A 20,002-nucleotide genomic window follows, 5' to 3' on the forward strand; every position below is an offset into this window, starting at 1 on the left:
GGCAGCAGGTGGAGGGGCAGACAGAGGGCAGCAGGTGGAGGGGCAGACAGAGGGCAGCAGGTGGAGGGGCAGACAGAGGGCAGCAGGTGGAGGGGCAGACAGAGGGCAGCAGGTGGAGAGGCAGACAGAGGGCAGCAGGTGGAGAGGCAGACAGAGGGCAGCAGGTGGAGGGGCAAAGAGAGGGCAGGAGAGACAGAGGGCAGTAGGTGGAGGGGCAGAGAGAGGGCAGGAAAGAGAGGGCAGCAGGTGGAGGGGCAGAGAGAGGACCGGAGAGACAGAGGGCAGCAGGTGGAGGGGCAGAGAGAGCGGGAGAGACAGAGGGCAGTAGATGGAGGGGCAGAGAGAGGGCGGCAGACATAGAGGGCAGCAGGTGGAGGGGCAGAGAGAGGGCGACAGACATAGAGGGCAGCAGGTGGAGGGACAGAGAGAGGGCGGGAGAGAAAGGGAAGGAGAGATTGAGTGTGCACAAATCACCAGCCTCAGAGTTAGAGGAACCCCATAAAATTAAAACAACATAAATACCTGGAGAACTTATACACGCAAATCCCCAATACCCCTGACCTGTGCTCTGGCATGAAGCTTATAGGAAGAGAGCACATCTGGTAGGCAGCAATGCCAGTCTGGGGTGCCCCTAACACTGATCAGAAAGTTCAGCTCTTTGGATATTTATAGTCACCCTAGGGAAAATCAACCTCACAGCCAACAGTCTTCTGAGGGGAGGGGGGGTTATATTATTATTAGATTATCTACTATAGATGAGAAAACACAGGGTCTGTCATTTACATCAAACCAAGATATTCCTTCAATATATTGCCCCCACAAGGTCACCCGAGGAGTTTGATATTACAGCGACCTACCTCTCTGTATGACAGACAGGTCAACAGCTGCGTCCCCGAGGAAATGACAGCTGCTACAATGATGTATTAATAATAACGTCTCCTGAAGGGCACAAGGACACGAGGTTCCGCTATAACCTCGCACATCAGCATGAAGTCATTTCCTGGGCAGAACGATCATCTATGCGGTGAATAACGCCAAACACGTCATATTATTAAATATCCCTTTCCCCTAACTGTAGTGTGTGCTACACGGACATGAAACCCTTAGTGACCAGCCGTGGCCTGTGCCACAGTTCTCCGGGATAACATTATAATACTCCAGCAACTTTATTATTTTTTAGATATGTCTCTATACTCTCTGTACTGCACTCACTTTGTGCTACATTTTATTACTCGGTCAGTCCGCATTACCAACATTCACTATATGCAGCGTCCTGGGAACTTGTCTTCTTACTCCCTGACTATACACCGGGCTGCTTCTTTATAACATGTCAGTGGGTGAGTCTTGTTGTATTTGAAATTAATTACGAATTTTGAGTAACGTTCATGTATTTATCAGTGAATACTAACGCTAACTGTTCCCCAACTAGACGACACACAGTACGTGGTTCTAGATTTGTCCCTACCAGACACTCCAAAAGTCGGGCTGGACGAGCGATGATGATCATCAGCTTCTTCACCAGTTGAGTAACAAACGCCACTTCAGAACTCTCCGAGCGCTCGTGGGCCTGTGAAATACAGATCATCAAGTCAGACATCGCGTAACAAGTAATGAACACTAATCATTAATAACAGTGGTGGAAATTCTGACATGTGATGGAGAAGGACCCCCCCCCCCCCTCTCCCCCTTGGGAGATCATTTTGGTGAAAACTGAATAATAACTTGGGGTCACACCCCCCAGACAGGAGATGGCTCTACCAGACTACCATACACCTCTAACTCATTCCGCCAACACTGCCATCTGCAGGATTGGAACGGGACTGCAGCACATAATTATATACGCCTCTGGATGGCACCTGTAAGCCTAATATTCTATTCATTAACTTTAATTATTACACACTTTTATTTCATATTACCAGCAAAGGTGAAAATCTAAAAGGAAAAAAAAAAAACATTAGAAAAGGGTCACAGATGAGAAAGATTTATATAAGGAAAGAATCAGCCTTAATACAACAAGTAATACGAGTGGCCGTACGTTTATTCCCTTATTTCCAGCATACACATATTACACAACGCAGTACATATCGGCATCAGATCGCACTGTATGACACACACAGAGTTGTGTGTATATTTGTACTGATGTGTACTAACATAAGATTGCCGAGGTCACCGTACACCGCCGTGGGTAATTGGATGCTGTGCACTTTGTGAAGGGACAAGGTGACTCAGATGAGCTCTTTTATAATCCCATCTCAATTAAACATGAACAGCTAATGAAATACAATTTGATGGCAAAGACCAAACAGAAAGGTCTCCAGGAGCCAAGCAAATGATTTCCTCCAAGGTACATAAATGCATATTGATCGCACTGGTGAAAAGTCATCACAAATGAAAACAAGTGTCTCCGTACAACACAGAGCTTCATTGTTTGTCAGCAAAATCAATAGGAGCCGATAACTACGGACTACAATCCAATACCGGCCACTGACAACACAGAGAGAATCCCTGAAATGTCACAACCTTTGCAGAACATCTCTATCTTGGAAAAGTGGAAGATGTTCATACAACGCTGTCACCATAAGAGCTACTTCTACACAATCAGCTCCTACAGATCATCACACAATCCTCTAACACTTCCTCCAAGAAGACTATAAATGATGAATTAAGAGACACGCTGGGAACGCAGCGCTGGCAGTCAGTGAAGGGGTAACCTCTGCTCACCCTAAGGCACCTCCAGGCAAAATATTTTATCAGCTTGGGAATGGGAATAGAAAAAAGGTCAATTTAACAACTCTTATTAATCTTCCAGTCAGACTCCTGCAGGGTTTCATCAGACAGTACGTAAAGCCCAGATGATTACTGAGCTGGTGGACGAGTCTTCATAAATCTGCTATTTGTCTTTTTTGCATAATTACCGGCCTATCGTATCGTTGCCCCATTAGGTGACTAATTACACAACAGCAGTATTCAGACATCACACTAACAGCCTTACATGGGCAAATTGTGGAATAATAATATGAATGTGAGCAGGTATTGTCTGACACACAATATACAGAGAAAGTTGGGCATTAATAATTACATTCTGATTTCATAAACACATTACAAGTCTAGTAGTTTTGCAGCCATTTTTTTCTACTATTATAACATTTAATAGAGCTTTAACCCCTTGTGCGCCAGTTACATATTAAACTGTTCTCTTTCCAAACAATAAGAAGAAATAACTGACAATGATATAACTATGAGGAATGTGATACATTACAGACGACAGAGGAGTTAGAGCGATCAGAGCTACTTCTATCCCCCAACACAAACCTCCATGTACATAACACAGCAATCAGCAAAACAGAACAACACAAAGATAAAAAGTAAGCAAAACACATATCAGATAATTAGAATCAAAACGCAACTTGTAAGAGCCACTCGGCCATAATCTGTGCGCAGCGCTGTGAGTCCAACATCCTCAGGAACATCGCTCCCAGCTGCTCCCCGCGATGACAGATTGCCCGGGATCCTACGGCCAGGACTTGTTTATATTCCAGATAAGACTGCCGCAAACTCCGTTATATGCCGAACTGCTGCCATGCGCGGCGCTTTCATACAGGTCATCTAATTAGCCAGTGCCGGTGACGGCATCCTGGGTGGGATCGCTCTCCATTCCTGCACACATACAGCAGCTCCTTTATCTGACGGCCCTATCAGTCACTAACAGCAGCCACTGGGGTATGAAATTAAAATCACCATCCTCCTCCAGGGATCAGCCAGTAACAGGGAAAAGCCGTCACAACACCGTAATTGAGCCAATACAGCCAGAGCCAGACGGAGAGAGAGATGGAAGTTCTACCTGCGCCGACACACACACATAGATTATGTAGAGAGATATATATATATCTATCTCTATACAATCTATCCACATATATCTATAACACACATAATACATATACACAAATTCTAAATAAATATAAATCTATATCTATATCTATATATCTATCTATATCTTTATATCTATTACATACACAAACACCTACAATAATTCAGGTGAGGGGCTCAGCTCAGCCCCATTTCTGGTTACGGATTTTTCGGGAAGCAGAAATCATCACAGCCGTTTGCCACATAGGGTAATTTAAGGGTTAATATTTCCTGCAGGACAGAGGCCCATGTGTGAGATCCCCCCCAGATTACAGGGTCCCTCACCTGCAGGACAGAGGCCCATGTGTGAGATCCCCCCCAGATTACAGGGTCCCTCGCCTGCAGGACAGAGGCCCATGTGTGAGATCCCCCCCAGATTACAGGGTCCCTCACCTGCAGGACAGAGGCCCATGTGTGAGATCTCCCCCAGATTACAGGGTCCCTCGCCTGCAGGACAGAGGCCCATGTGTGAGATCCCCCCCAGATTACAGGGTCCCTCACCTGCAGGACAGAGGCCCATGTGTGAGATCCCCCCCAGATTACAGGGTCCCTCACCTGCAGGACAGAGGCCCATGTGTGAGATCTCCCCCAGATTACAGGGTCCCTCGCCTGCAGGACAGAGGCCCATGTGTGAGATCCCCCCCAGATTACAGGGTCCCTCACCTGCAGGACAGAGGCCCATGTGTGAGATCCCCCCCAGATTACAGGGTCCCTCACCTGCAGGACAGAGGCCCATGTGTGAGATCTCCCCCAGATTACAGGGTCCCTCCCCTGCAGGACAGAGGCCCATGTGTGAGATCCCCCCAGATTACAGGGTCCCTCACCTGCAGGACAGAGGCCCATGTGTGAGATCCCCCCCAGATTACAGGGTCCCTCACCTGCAGGACAGAGGCCCATGTGTGAGATCCCCCCCAGATTACAGGGTCCCTCACCTGCAGGACAGAGGCCCATGTGTGAGATCCCCCCCAGATTACAGGGTCCCTCACCTGCAGGACAGAGGCCCATGTGTGAGATCCCCCCCAGATTACAGGGTCCCTGCAGGACAGAGGCCCATGTGTGAGATCCCCCCAGATTACAGGGTCCCTCACCTGCAGGACAGAGGCCCATGTGTGAGATCCCCCCAGATTACAGGGTCCCTCACCTGCAGGACAGAGGCCCATGTGTGAGATCCCCCCCAGATTACAGGGTCCCTGCAGGACAGAGGCCCATGTGTGAGATCCCCCCCAGATTACAGGGTCCCTCACCTGCAGGACAGAGGCCCATGTGTGAGATCCCCCCCAGATTACAGGGTCCCTCGCCTGCAGGACAGAGGCCCATGTGTGAGATCCCCCCCAGATTACAGGGTCCCTCGCCTGCAGGACAGAGGCCCATGTGTGAGATCCCCCCCAGATTACAGGGTCCCTCGCCTGCAGGACAGAGGCCCATGTGTGAGATCCCCCCCAGATTACAGGGTCCCTCACCTGCAGGACAGAGGCCCATGTGTGAGATCCCCCCAGATTACAGGGTCCCTCACCTGCAGGACAGAGGCCCATGTGTGAGATCTCCCCCAGATTACAGGGTCCCTCACCTGCAGGACAGAGGCCCATGTGTGAGATCCCCCCAGATTACAGGGTCCCTCGCCTGCAGGACAGAGGCCCATGTGTGAGATCTCCCCCAGATTACAGGGTCCCTCGCCTGCAGGACAGAGGCCCATGTGTGAGATCCCCCCCAGATTACAGGGTCCCTGCAGGACAGAGGCCCATGTGTGAGATCCCCCCCAGATTACAGGGTCCCTGCAGGACAGAGGCCCATGTGTGAGATCCCCCCCAGATTACAGGGTCCCTGCAGGACAGAGGCCCATGTGTGAGATCCCCCCCAGATTACAGGGTCCCTGCAGGACAGAGGCCCATGTGTGAGATCCCCCCCAGATTACAGGGTCCCTGCAGGACAGAGGCCCATGTGTGAGATCCCCCCCAGATTACAGGGTCCCTGCAGGACAGTATATTTGGAGATACCGGGCGACGTCCTGGGAGACCGGTAATATGTGCAGATTACTCCTTTTCTCCCAGATTTAGGATATTCTGATGTCTACACCAAGGGGGGAATTCAATTCCCCCGAAGCACCGCAGCATTAAATATATTATCGTTATTACGGTAATATTAATGAACTGCTAGTAAAAAGCCGGCGTTAAAACTACCACAATAATGCACAGACCGCGTTACGGCCAATTGAATTCCCCCCCCCAAGCGTGTTTAAATCCCCCTACTCTATTTTCCTGCCCCACCTCTGTTGGGAGGCTCCTCCACCTATCTACTACCCTTGTGGTTAAGGCATTCTGTAATCCCCTACATAATGTGCAGTACAGACCTCACTATAACATTGTGTTCAGTTTTGGAGCAGTTCAGAGGCACAATACAAAGACCGGGGGGTACAAAATGCTGCAGAACCTAATGTACAACAAACAGAATGTTATAAAATGAAAGATCAGATTCCACTAATATGAGGTCTCACCGGGGTATAAAGATTTATCTCCAAGTTATCTGAGTTACTTCATATTTCAGGAGAATTCAATGTCTGCCACAACCCAGCCACGATGTCGCACACACAGGTACTTATATATACTGGTGCACAGGAAGAAGGTGATGTAACCCACAGCAACCAGACGGCCCCAACTGTCTGATCCAAAGGGACAATACTAAGCGGCAGTGTTCTCCCAGCACCTATTCCTGGGTACTTCCCCCCCGGCTCTTATAATACAATAAACCATTGTGTCTCCTAGTATAACAGGCACTAGGTGAGCACTACAGCCAGCAGTGTGTGTTACACCACTGACCACCAGTCTGACCTAATGTGGGCAATAACCTCCAACTGTTTTCATTATTATTCCAATGTATTACACTGCCCCCTCCCGGCTGGTAACATCTACTGGGGAGAGCACTAATCTGTAATGTAGTGTGTACAGAGAGCAGTATCACAGGGTCACTTTGATGAAGGCATTTTCTCGCGCTCGCTCCATTGGCGCATATTTCGGCCACGGCGTAGGAACGGATAGATGAACAACCAGCTGTATTTACTCTCGTTCGGGCGTCCGTCCATGTGAATGAGCCCTTGATGTCGCTCGCTCAACTCTTACAAAACATAAAGTGTTTGAGGCATTATCAGCCGGGTTTAATCTCAGTGAGGTCATTGCTGCTCTATCTACAGTGGAGAAAATAAGCTTTTATTTTCCATTATCTCACAACCCAGATGTCCTTTAAATACAATAGATAAGATAACGATAAACCGAAAATACCTGAGGAGGATTCAGATCACGGATTACACCAGTTTCAGTCCAACAATAGTAAAACTGGAGGTTTAGAGACCCCGCTGCACAACATGACGCTTTACTGATACAGTAACGGGCCACAGGATCCCCCCCCCCCCCCCACGGGTCACAGCAGCCCCCCACCCCGGGCCACAGCACCCCCTCCCTCCCTTTCCCCGGGCCACAGCATCCCCCCAATCCGACACAAGGTCACAGCAGCCACCCCCCCTCCACAGCATGACCCCCCCCCAACCCTGACAAAGACAAATCAATAACATCAATGTTCAACACCTGCTCAGAATGATAACCAACTACAATGAGGGATACAGTACAGAAAAGCCCTTTCTACAGGCGATATATTCTTAGGGCACTGTGACCCGACCAGTTGTGTATAACTGCCCCACATTGATAACACAGAGGACTCACGAGATAGAGTCTCAACATTACTTCTTATCCAAGGGAAATTAAATGGCGAGGACCAGGAGGGTCTACTTCCAGTAGCAAATACAAATAACCTGCTGACCACGGATTTAGAGGAGTTTAGTCTGTTTTGAGCTCATACACACGAGACGTAGAACATTGTCCAACATGTGAGGAGCGGTCCCACCACATTTACCCGGCAGTAACACTCACATCCTGCAGCAACTTCTCCAGGTTCTCCTGGAGCTCATAGAAGTAGTGGGAGGTGATGAGTCCATCGCGGGACTTGCCCAGGCAGTCACGGGCCAACTCGATCACCTGGTGATGAATGAAGCTTAGGGCGCCGTCTCCCAGCGGAAGCACGCTCTCTGGGGCATTGCTGGTGATGAAATCCGACAGTCTCTCTTCCATTTGTGCCGTTGCCTTTAGGAAACAAAGGTACGAAGAGTGAACACAAAGGAGTGACACACGCAGCACTGTTACAGTAACTTCCATTATCAGTTTCCTGCAATTTGCTGCCAGTCTACAAGTTATCTACCTGTTATATAGTGACCAGAGAAATCTACATCAGTCACCACAGGGCTCCCATAACCCCTTCACCCGAAAGGACAGACAAGATACAGCCCCCTTCACCCGAATATCACAGGCGTCACACGACCCCTTCACCCTGGCACTAAGGACCTGACCCCGGAAGGTCACAGACACGATATAGACCCTTCCTCGAATATTGCACAGATATGACAATGAGTCAAAACGTTAATTTCAAATCCTTCCCCGTTATAAAGTAACTGAAGAGCATTGTACATTAATAACACGTCGCAGTGTAGGCAACAGAGCTGACACTCCGGCTTACCTTGGGGAATCTCTCCTTGTACACATGATTCATCATTATTATCTCACCATCGTATGAGATGGGGGAACGACCAGGACTGGAGGGAGAAATGAAAGTCACATTGTATCAGGCAATAAGAACTCAATAACTAAACAGCAGAGTTTAATATCCGCAGAATAAGCGTCAGAACAGTTTTGTTACAGAATTTCATGGATAATTTCATCACTTCAGATCTACCCTGTAATGAAATCTTCCAGGAAGCACATTCTGGTCAGTTATGATCATAGAAAGAGTTTCAGGCGGATTCCTAACAAGCTGCCGGCTGGTTCCAACAGACTCATCAATATCTCCTGGTAATAAATCTTCCTGTCACTCTCCAATCAGCCGGCACTGTTATAATGTGTGTACATTGTAGGTTTGTGGATGGCAGAATGATGTCATCTCTAAGCACTGGACAATATATTACATGTTACAGGTGCTGCATACTAAGCAGGGAGCGATGTCATGCTATGAGTCACCCCCTGCACCCCCCAGGGGACAATGATGTCACCCAGAAACTAAATAATTACACACTTAAATTGCCTGGGACTCGGCAGAATGTGTGCTGGCGATTACTGGGAGATATATATATTATATATACACACAGGACAAAGGAGGGAGACGTCAATGTCATTATATAAACGTGTGTCCTCTTCATATCACGGCTGATCTAGGTTTACTTATGTGTAACGTATACAAGCAGCTATTAAACCCGCTCCCAGAGAGGAGGTGAAAGTGATTCCACAGGACACACGCGGCTGGGAAATTAATGGTACATTGTACCCTTGGTGCCCCCCAGGGCTACATACATGACACACGTCTACGCAGTAATCCCGCGGGACACAAATAATTAACGTGGGGACGGATGAGCGAGCCGGGGAGGTCGCAGTGTAAAACTGAGGGGGAGGAAGGTCCAACAAACGGTTCTGTTACCGCTCATTACACAATTGTCTCCGAATGACAGGAAACATCACAACTACTTCATCCCTTCCTGACTGGATTGATAACCCTATTACTGAATACTGAGAGCACCCCCAGAATATTTATGTCTGGGGTAATACAGTGTAATACACGTTCACAATCTATATTATCAGACGTCTGTATCAATAGGTTTCTCTCATCTGCAATGTGATTGGGGACAGACAATATTCCTGAGGAGATGGTTTAATACAAGATAAATGACAGTAGCGGACGTCACACGAGGACAGATTCATGAATTCATCTGTAACCTTCCAGGAAGAATGTAAATCAGCCTCATCTGGAATTGGCTGGGAAGGAACCAGGCAAAAGGTTATGTGAGGAGTCCTTGGGGAGACACATTTGCATCAACAAACCCGTATGAAACGAACGCTTTAAATTAAATGTGTGATTGACTGTGGCGCGGGGCGTGCAGCAATGCAGAGCGACAGAAGATGTTACTACAGCCAGCGCAGGAATAATTACTCAGATAATCAGCTTCGCATAAACATGGATCTGGGCGGCTGCGTTTATTAAGGAACTACTGGAAGAACGGGGCAGCTAATCCCACCAAGGTACAGCAATGAGGATCAGTTTGTAATCTGCAAGGACAATTCTATAGCTGCGTAGAAGTGGGCGGATAGGCGGGGGGAGGGGTCTGTATGTAAATGTACTGCACAGGCGGAGCTTCATCTGCAGTATATTAGATCAGGAGACCAGTAGAGGCGGGCAGAAGGGGGGGCTTATATGTAAATATACTGCACAGGCAGGCGGAGCTTAATTTGCAGCATATTAGATCAGAGCAGTAGAAGCGGGAGGATTATGGGGGGGGGGGGGTCTGTATGTAAATATACCGCACAGGGGGAAGTCCATCTGCAGCATATTCGATCAGGAGACCATACATTTGCAATCAAATTTAGGTGCGTTAAATTAAAAACACAGGAAGCCGCCATATCTAAGTGTGAGACTCTGTGAGGAGCTGCGGCAGGTAGGTACTTAACCCCTGGCTTACCAAAAGAGAGTGTAGAGTATGGGAAATAAAACCACACTTGTCATTGATGGGACAGCGCTAAGGAATCTTCCTTCCACACAATTTGCAGAAAACCTTTTTGCTTACAACCAGTCAGCTATATAGGAAGGGGGGGGGGGGGGGGGTCTCACAGGCTGGTGCAGTGTATTATAGGGGGTCTCACAGGCTGGTGCAGTGTATTATGGGGGGTCTCACAGGCTGGTGCAGTGTATTATGGGGGGTCTCACAGGCTGGTGCAGTGTATTATGGGGGGTCTCACAGGCTGGTGCAGTGTATTATGGGGGGTCTCACAGGCTGGTGCAGTGTATTATGGGGGGTCTCACAGGCTGGTGCAGTGTATTATGGGGGTGTCTCACAGGCTGGTGCAGTGTATTATGGGGGTGTCTCACAGGCTGGTGCAGTGTATTATGGGGGGTCCTCACAAGTTGCTATAATGTGTCATGTGTTCGCCTTTATTAGGTCTGGAGCAGTTTTCGTTCAGATCATTCTGTGTCTCTGGACAAAGTTTCATTACAAGATTCCTGGCATTAAATGTTGGTGCAATTTTTCCAGGTCTTCACTATAGGATCTCATTGTAATGTAAAGTACAAGTATCTAGTAATTAGCTGGAGAACACTGCACTAGTTACACCGTATTACCCCTGATTTACGTATGATAAATCACTTCACATCTCCCTCTCATCTGTCTAACGATCGCCAGGGCTGATGTCTCTCAGATTAGACTGCACTGTGCTGGGATAACCTGTATTTACCGTACAGCCGTCACTGCATAATAACGGATGGTGTGTGGTGAGAACACAGAGTGAATGTATCATTGTGAAATCCACCTACACCATATATTATATTCTTCCTGATCAATATATTGAGCATCTCACACGCATGTTACATGGACCTGATCACATCACATTATAGATGTAACACTGCTGAATAAAGGGCAGACAGCGGGGGCTGAGCGCCACTTGTTCACCTGAGACTTCGCGATCGGGGACGCATGGTTGGTGATTGCCGTCCTTCCTCGTCGGTGATGCTCTCAGTACTGAAGTGCTTGGTCAGGAAATGCAGCTCGTCCGCCGTCGGCTGGTACGGCAGCTGGTGCAGCTTCTCCTGGGATGAGCATGATGACTGAGTACAGAAACACAGAAGAGAAGGACACTAAAGCGCATGCGTCCGGGGCTGCTCAGGAGCGCAGGACGGAAAATCAAACAGCAAATACGGTGAGAAACAGCCAACTATGATGACTGAAAGATAGACATAAAAGGGGTGTTCAATTCAAACGTCACTTTGCTGAATGCTGATGTCCGTATGTCCCTCCTACACACATCTATAGTGTGTGTGAGAATATATATTATATATACACACACACACATATATATATATACACACACACACATACATATATATATATACACACACACACATACATATATATATATACACACACACACATACACACATATATATGTACATACACATACACACACACACACATATATACACACACACACACACACACACACACACACACATATATATGTACATACACACACACACACATATATATGTACATACACATACACACACACACATATATATATACATACACACACACACACACATATATATATATATATATACACACACACACACACACACACACACATATATATGTACATACACATACACACACACACATATATATGTACATACACACACACACACACACACACATATATATATATATATATATACACACACACACACACATATATATATACACATACACACACATACACACACATATATATGTACATACACATACACACACACACACACGCGAGGAAACAGCGTCTGGCATAAGTCTGACGTCAGAGTGCACCATCACACTATACTGAGAGCACAACGCAGAGGAAAGGGACGATGGGTCTAAGGGTGACATGAACAGCACACTTACCTAATTCAATATGATTTATGATTGGGTGATATAAGTGACATAATGTTCAAGTATGTTATTACAAAATTAATTAAAACAAATTGATTATTGGCAATATAGATTATATACATGTATGGGATTTCCATAAGCCAGCTACCTAGAAAGCTCCCAAAAATATAGAAAGTAAATAATTGCTGCAGTTTGGTGAGAAATGAGTCACTGCGAGGAGCGCTGCTAAACGATGACATGAGAAGGACAATACAGGGCCATTTATTAGTTTGGACATGGTGGTCCCAGCATTCTGGATTCTGTCTATCCCCTCAGCTTTGCGAGTTCTCGGTATTGTATTACATTGTGCTACACATCTCAGGGAAACATCTGATGATACAGACTTGGCTGAAAAGCACAGCCGGACATTATAAAATAGCCCTGTATAGGTGTAGAAAGCCGCACATGAAGCTGTGATCAGTCTACAGGGTATCTGGGTGATGCCGGGATATGGGGACAAGCACAGCACGTCTCTTAGAGCACTTACTGAAACAGTCGAACTGGGAGTGTTGGTTCCATATCCAGACGAGGGTAACGATGCCAGGGACCAGCGACGTCCGTCTGTCCTGAAACACAGAATAAGAAGATGACAACATGCTGCTTGTGCCGATCGCCAGTGTCCGCAGGTGACGGATGAGTGTTGGGTGGATGCTGAGAACCATGTTCTGCGGATCTCTCACATCACATCCTTACAAACAGGATCTCACCACGTCACAAACTTATTTCTATACATTTTACACAAACCCACCAGCTTCCCTGAAGTATAACGCACTTTGTTACTAACGTTTCTAACAGCGTTCTGAGGTCACCTCACATACACAGAAAATGGGGGTGTTGGGGAAAAACACAACGCGCCTGAACGCTGTAATAACGCTGTACGAGGTCATTGGAAACAGGTTTTGTTTTCAGACCCATTTGTTATATATATTTGTAACATGTCAGCATTATCTACACATGTGTGTTACTAGTGACCCTCTCAGGACACTGATCCGCTGTTTTATTTTCATATCACAATATATATTGAATAATAATGTTCTTTGCCGTGATTTGTGTAATTATTTATCTATGGAGCTGAATGTAAACTGCTCTAAACCGTTCCAGCAATCCCAGAAGATATGTGTATACATTACATACGTGTTTTAGTGTAGCTGGGGTGGTGGCACAGACACAAGGACACGGGATAACACGGAGTACGGAGAGGTAATTATCACATTGTTACTGTACATATCCTGTTTCCTGCTGCGCACAGAAGTGAGCACTAAAATAATTCTCTAAATGAAAACACATCATTGTTACCCCGACATAAATAACGTGGTATAAATGAACATGTAACGCTAACGACTGAACACGCTATGACATTGTCAGGACAGCAGAGGTAGATATAACATCTCACACGCGGATGTCTGTATTGGCGAGATGGGAATGTGATGCCGTCCGGTACACAGAGACACAGACATGAACATACAGGAAGGTCAGTTACCTGTCCGCTCTGTGTCCGTGGCTGGATACAAGAGATGTTACAGATTAGTCTTTATCAAACCATTCTCCCCATAATACTCAGCACATCATGTGACATACAGCAGCCCCACTACTACAGTGGGAAAGAAATACCGTACCCGGGCACCAGAGACGGCTCCGCGCGCCCTACCCGGGCATCAGAGACGGCTCCGGGCACCAGAGACGGCTCCGCGCGCTCTACCCGGGCACCAGAGACGGCTCCGCGCGCTCTACCCGGGCACCAGAGACGGCTCCGCGCGCTCTACCCGGGCACCAGAGACGGCTCCGCGCGCTCTACCCGGGCACCAGAGACGGCTCCGCGCGCTCTACCCGGGCACCAGAGACGGCTCTGAATGCTATAACTGGCACCAGATAAGGCTTCAGCACGCTAATAGTTGATATTTGTGAAGACCTGACCCCAGAACCAGCCAGGCTAGCTGTCTATATTATGGCACTGAACTAGGTGCTGCTGCGCAGGCATACGCTGTAAGCTCCAGTAAGCGAGCGCACAGCTGGGCAGATACCACGAGGATCAGAGGGAACCTGGCAGGAACATTCTGCAGCAGAAACTGTTGACCCTTTTTTTTTTTTCTTTTTAAATAAAACAATCTGTCTCCTCTCCAGCAGGGAAAATGGGGCGTAAAGAAAGCGGCTACAAAAACACATTTCTTAATGACTCTACATTACATAGAACACGGGGCTCTATTAATTATATATAATTAAAATATAATATCTTGGTACAAGGCTCTTACTGGGCATAAGACACAAACTTATGTATACATATCAATAACCGTTTGCCACATGCACGCCTCAGAGCAAATATGACTGATTGTACCCTGTAATTATATATATATGACTGATTGTACCCTGTAATTACATATATGACTGATTGTACCCTGTAATTATATATATATGACTGATTGTGTGCTGTGATATAATCTATTTACTGTCCTCGCCCCAATGCCTTTCCCTGGTTACCATCATTCACCCTATTCCTCTCATTGCTGAATCCATCTCTATCCAAACATTTCTCATGTCCGCGTCTCTCTATCACCTTCCTCGGCAATCAGACATCTTCTACATTCTCACTTGCTGTCCGAGTGAGAAATATTCTTTTACAGAAGCTTCAGGGTATCCGATAAAAGTCTCACACAATTTGGCATAGGGAAGTTAAGTAGCAACGATATATATATAAAAGATTTTGCAAGTAACCGGCCATGTGGAACTACAAGCTCCAGCAAGTCCTGACAGTCTGCATGCTGGGACTTGTAGTTGCACATCAGCTAACAGGTCACCAATCTTTGCTCACTATACTGACATTTGCCTTTAGACATAAAAATGACAACAGAGATTAACTAAACGTGATATAGCAACAATTACAGTGTATACAATCGACCCATCTACCAGACCTAGAAGACCAGTACAGGTCTTTATAATTATAATTATTTATCATTTATAAATTTAGTGAAACAAATCTGCACTGATACAAGCATGTCTGCTATGGATAAAATTATAACAAGCTAAAAACTGCACTGAGTGTTTACGTTGCTCATAAAGGTTTAATGTCTACACATACTCCAGTGTTCTCCCCAGCACCTAATTTCCGGGGAGAACATTGTACTCCTCTCGGATCTAGTACACCGGACGGCACTGTGCAACGGGCACTTGTCAAAGGAGTTATCCCATGGGAGAAAACACTAATATGTAGAGCTAAAAGGCCTGAGCTGATGTCTAGAATTGATTAGTGCAGATAATCACATGTATAGGCTAGGACGTGGGGATTTCTGTATGTGTGAGAGCAGGTAATCACATCCATAAATCCCAGTAGCCGTTCAATATCTTAAAACGGCCACACAAGCAACCACTGCCATCTAGTGGCAAGAAACAAAAACACAGCCGCAACTCTTGCATTTAACTTGTTCAGCAATTCAATAATACATTACTCTGAAGAGGCTGAATCTGAACCTTAGGAGAAATTACTATTCCGAGAAAAAATTTCTGTGTATTATGTATCAAAGCAAAAACTGGTTCAACTATACCCCGGTAAATCACAGATGTCAGTACATCCGCTATAACTCTTATTATAAAGATATATAGTCCGCACTTCCAAGATCTCCAACAGATTGGTACTTTTACATGTTTCTGACACTATGTATCCGATTACAGACGTGTTTTTATTGTCATGATCACATATTCAGGATGTTTCCGAGAGGAGCTGCGACATTAGCAGAGAAACCACTCAGACCCTGCTGTGTGCCGGCACCTACATGTCTATCCAGGGCACCTACATGTCCATCCACGGCACGTACAGGTCCATCCACGGCACGTACAGGTCCATCCACGGCACATACAGGTCCATCCACGGCACATACAGGTCCATCCACGGCACATACAGGTCCATCCACGGCACATACATGTCCATCCACGGCACATACATGTCCATCCACGGCACATACATGTCCATCCACGGCACATACATGTCCATCCACGGCACATACATGTCCATCCACGGCACATACAGGTCCATCCACGGCACATACAGGTCCATCCACGGCACATACATGTCCATCCACGGCACATACAGGTCCATCCACGGCACATACAGGTCCATCCACGGCACATACATGTCCATCCACGGCACATACAGGTCCATCCACGGCACATACAGGTCCATCCACGGCACCTACATGTCCATCCACGGCACATACAGGTCCATCCACGGCACATACAGGTCCATCCACGGCACATACAGGTCCATCCACGGCACATACAGGTCCGTCCAGGGCACGTACATGTCCATCCAGGGCACATACAGGTCCATCCACGGCACATACATGTCCATCCACGGCACATACATGTCCATCCACGGCACATACATGTCCATCCACGGCACATACAGGTCCATCCACGGCACCTACATGTCCATCCACGGCACCTACAGGTCCATCCACGGCACATACAGGTCCATCCACGGCACATACAGGTCCATCCACGGCACATACAGGTCCATCCACGGCACATACAGGTCCATCCACGGCACATACAGGTCCATCCACGGCACATACAGGTCCATCCACGGCACATACAGGTCCATCCACGGCACATACAGGTCCATCCACGGCACATACAGGTCCATCCAGGGCACGTACATGTCCATCCACGGCACGTACATGTCCATCCACGGCACATACAGGTCCATCCACGGCACATACAGGTCCATCCACGGCACATACAGGTCCATCCACGGCACATACAGGTCCATCCACGGCACATACAGGTCCATCCACGGCACATACATGTCCATCCACGGCACGTACATGTCCATCCACGGCACATACAGGTCCATCCACGGCACATACAGGTCCATCCACGGCACATACAGGTCCATCCACGGCACATACAGGTCCATCCACGGCACATACAGGTCCATCCACGGCACATACAGGTCCATCCACGGCACATACAGGTCCATCCACGGCACATACAGGTCCATCCACGGCACATACAGGTCCATCCACGGCACATACATGTCTATCCACGGCACATACATGTCTATCCACGGCACATACAGGTCCATCCACGGCACATACAGGTCCATCCACGGCACATACAGGTCCATCCACGGCACATACAGGTCCATCCACGGCACATACAGGTCCATCCACGGCACATACAGGTCCATCCACGGCACATACAGGTCCATCCACGGCACGTACATGTCCATCCACGGCACGTACATGTCCATCCACGGCACGTACATGTCCATCCACGGCACGTACATGTCCATCCACGGCACATACATGTCTATCCACGGCACGTGTATGTTACCTCTGAAGCACGGACTGAGCCTCAGACCAGGGTCCTGTATTCATTTCTCATTATCCTGCTGCTTTCTGCTATGTAATATGCCGACCGCACACAGTGATACATCAAACAGGCCCAATATCTCAATGTGTGGCCCCACAGAGACCCTAGTGAGGGCCCCATCCCCTGTGTCAGGTTACATATGGCTAGACATGGTACTTACCTCCGCGCAGGGACAAAGGAGAAGTGGGCAGCAGCATTTGGGGAGAAGTTTCGGGGACTGTCCTGTGGGCTGTTACCTGAAGGGAAAGAACAGAAGAGGGTTAATGTCCTGTCATTATGTATCACGTGGTAAGTGGGACAGTACTGGGGGCTCTGTGCAGCTGCAGCTTACAGACGTATTGTCATTCACATCTCATGGAAATCAGTGTTTGGGCTAATCCTGTGCGCTGGGAGGAACATTAATTGCACTGTCTGAAAAGAAATTTGCATTTCATCTTGTGCATTTGATTAAATGATAAAGGAGAAAATCTGAGGAATTCCAGACTAGCAGCCGGGACGGATACGTCCCTCCCTCCCTATAGGAGAGTAGTTACTGCATCACCTGTTCCAGCTGGAGGAGAGTTACTTCTATAGCGTATAAAGCTGCGCAGCCACCTAGGTAACACATTCCGCTCTCTTGGCTGCCGCTGGGTTCTCCTTGTTAGTCCTTTACGAGTTTCTAGCTACAGTTACCATTTCTTGTAAGACAGAATGTAAAATGGTTCGGAGCTTGTTAGGAATGTGCTATAACTAGATCATATGGCAAGGAATCTATACCCTTACTGTAAAGAACCCTTCCTATGCTCCATATAAACGAATATAAAATAGAAGTTATTTTAAGGAATATAACGTAGCAATTTAACATACAGACTTTGTCCATTATATATTTACTGTCTTACAGGATTAGCAGGTTCCTAGACATCCGCCAATGTTCAATAAAGACTTTTAGATGATAAAAAATAGCATAAAATGTTTTTAATATTCACAGTAACTCACATACATTATGGTCTCATTATATTACATTAAACAAGCAGATCCATTCTCAGATGAAGAGCGAGCACATTCCTACAGATACATACACCAGGATAGGAGAAAAGGACATCACAAATGACAGCTGGAAGATTGAACTATTACTGCACAGAGACAAAAACTAAAAGTGAGAAAAGAAAACTGACTTTAAAAACCTGCTCAGTGGACTTATGTACAACATTTACGTGTTCCTACATACGTGTGGCACTACAGACATATGACGGACACATTTCAGAGCCAAACGTGACTTCATAAAATGACATCACATTGGGCAATATTTTAATGGAAAAAATGCAGCTCAAAAGGTTTGTGGAGGAATGAATGTAAGAGATGTATGTACCAATAAGACCTATGATAAACACATTAGGTTTTATATACGATGGCTAGGTGACTACAGACTATACCTATGTATGATACCTTATCATATGATAAACACTGTTACATAAAGGGCAGTAAAGCTTATATTCTGATTCTGGAATTGCAAGGAGTCTGCTGAAATAAATGAATTGAATGAGTATAGTTGGGTGACACGTGTGTGTGTGTGGAGTCAGCCATGTCCTGGTAATACGTGTCATATATATATACCGGTGTCTCAAACATACACACGTCTTACACTTATACTGGTGGAAGACGGAGCGCTAACTGCAGCACTAACCCAATATAAAGAGGGCTCTCCTGTGCCCAAGAGATGCTGTGCAATCATTATAATCTTTGTTATTGGGGGCGCTCCGACAAGAGTCTACAGGATATTATCTTAGTAAAGAAATCAAAGTGTTAGCTCTTGTGCCACTTACTGTTTGCAGACATACAGTAATTCCTTGTTCTTATATTCCAGCACTCGCTAATCCAGAATATTATAACCTGCATTACTCTATTCACACATACTACACGTGTGCGTTTATATATGTATTCAGGCTTGAACTTGTGAATGGAGTTAGTGTGTGTAAGGTCTCACACGTCTGACATTACGTTCACGGCGTTCCACCAATGAGTGACTTGCTGTAAGCACCAGTGAATGACGCCCACATGACAACGCACCGCTCCCAAGCGATGTAAAATGTGGATGGGCCTGGGGTCATAAAGAAGAATAGGGTTTGTTTTTAGAGCCATTTGCATGCGTTCTATCACTGTTACACAATACATGTAATAACTGCCAGCGGGTTGGAGGCTGAAGAGTTATCTGCT

The 20,002-nt window shown here is 46.8% G+C and overlaps 1 protein-coding gene across 5 annotated transcripts in view; it reads right to left on the reverse strand.

Annotated features, from left to right (window-relative positions):
* MAST2 (microtubule associated serine/threonine kinase 2) overlaps positions 1–20,002 on the reverse strand; it is a 162,003-nt gene that overhangs the window by 20,421 nt on the left and 121,580 nt on the right. For 3 of the 5 annotated variants that reach the window (XM_075181570.1, XM_075181567.1, XM_075181571.1), the window contains 7 exons: positions 17,970–18,045; positions 13,926–13,946; positions 12,933–13,011; positions 11,435–11,589; positions 8,464–8,539; positions 7,824–8,033; positions 1,466–1,567 (listed from right to left, as the gene is read on the reverse strand). In XM_075181570.1, the coding sequence (XP_075037671.1) occupies positions 1,466–1,567; positions 7,824–8,033; positions 8,464–8,539; positions 11,435–11,589; positions 12,933–13,011; positions 13,926–13,946; positions 17,970–18,045 (719 nt within the window). The remainder of the gene's footprint in view (positions 1–1,465; positions 1,568–7,823; positions 8,034–8,463; positions 8,540–11,434; positions 11,590–12,932; positions 13,012–13,925; positions 13,947–17,969; positions 18,046–20,002) is intronic. The other 2 variants (XM_075181568.1, XM_075181569.1) reach the window with 1 other exon arrangement.

Source organism: Mixophyes fleayi, chromosome 8, assembly GCF_038048845.1.
Source record: "Mixophyes fleayi isolate aMixFle1 chromosome 8, aMixFle1.hap1, whole genome shotgun sequence".
In the NCBI taxonomy this organism is placed as follows: domain Eukaryota; kingdom Metazoa; phylum Chordata; class Amphibia; order Anura; family Limnodynastidae; genus Mixophyes; species Mixophyes fleayi.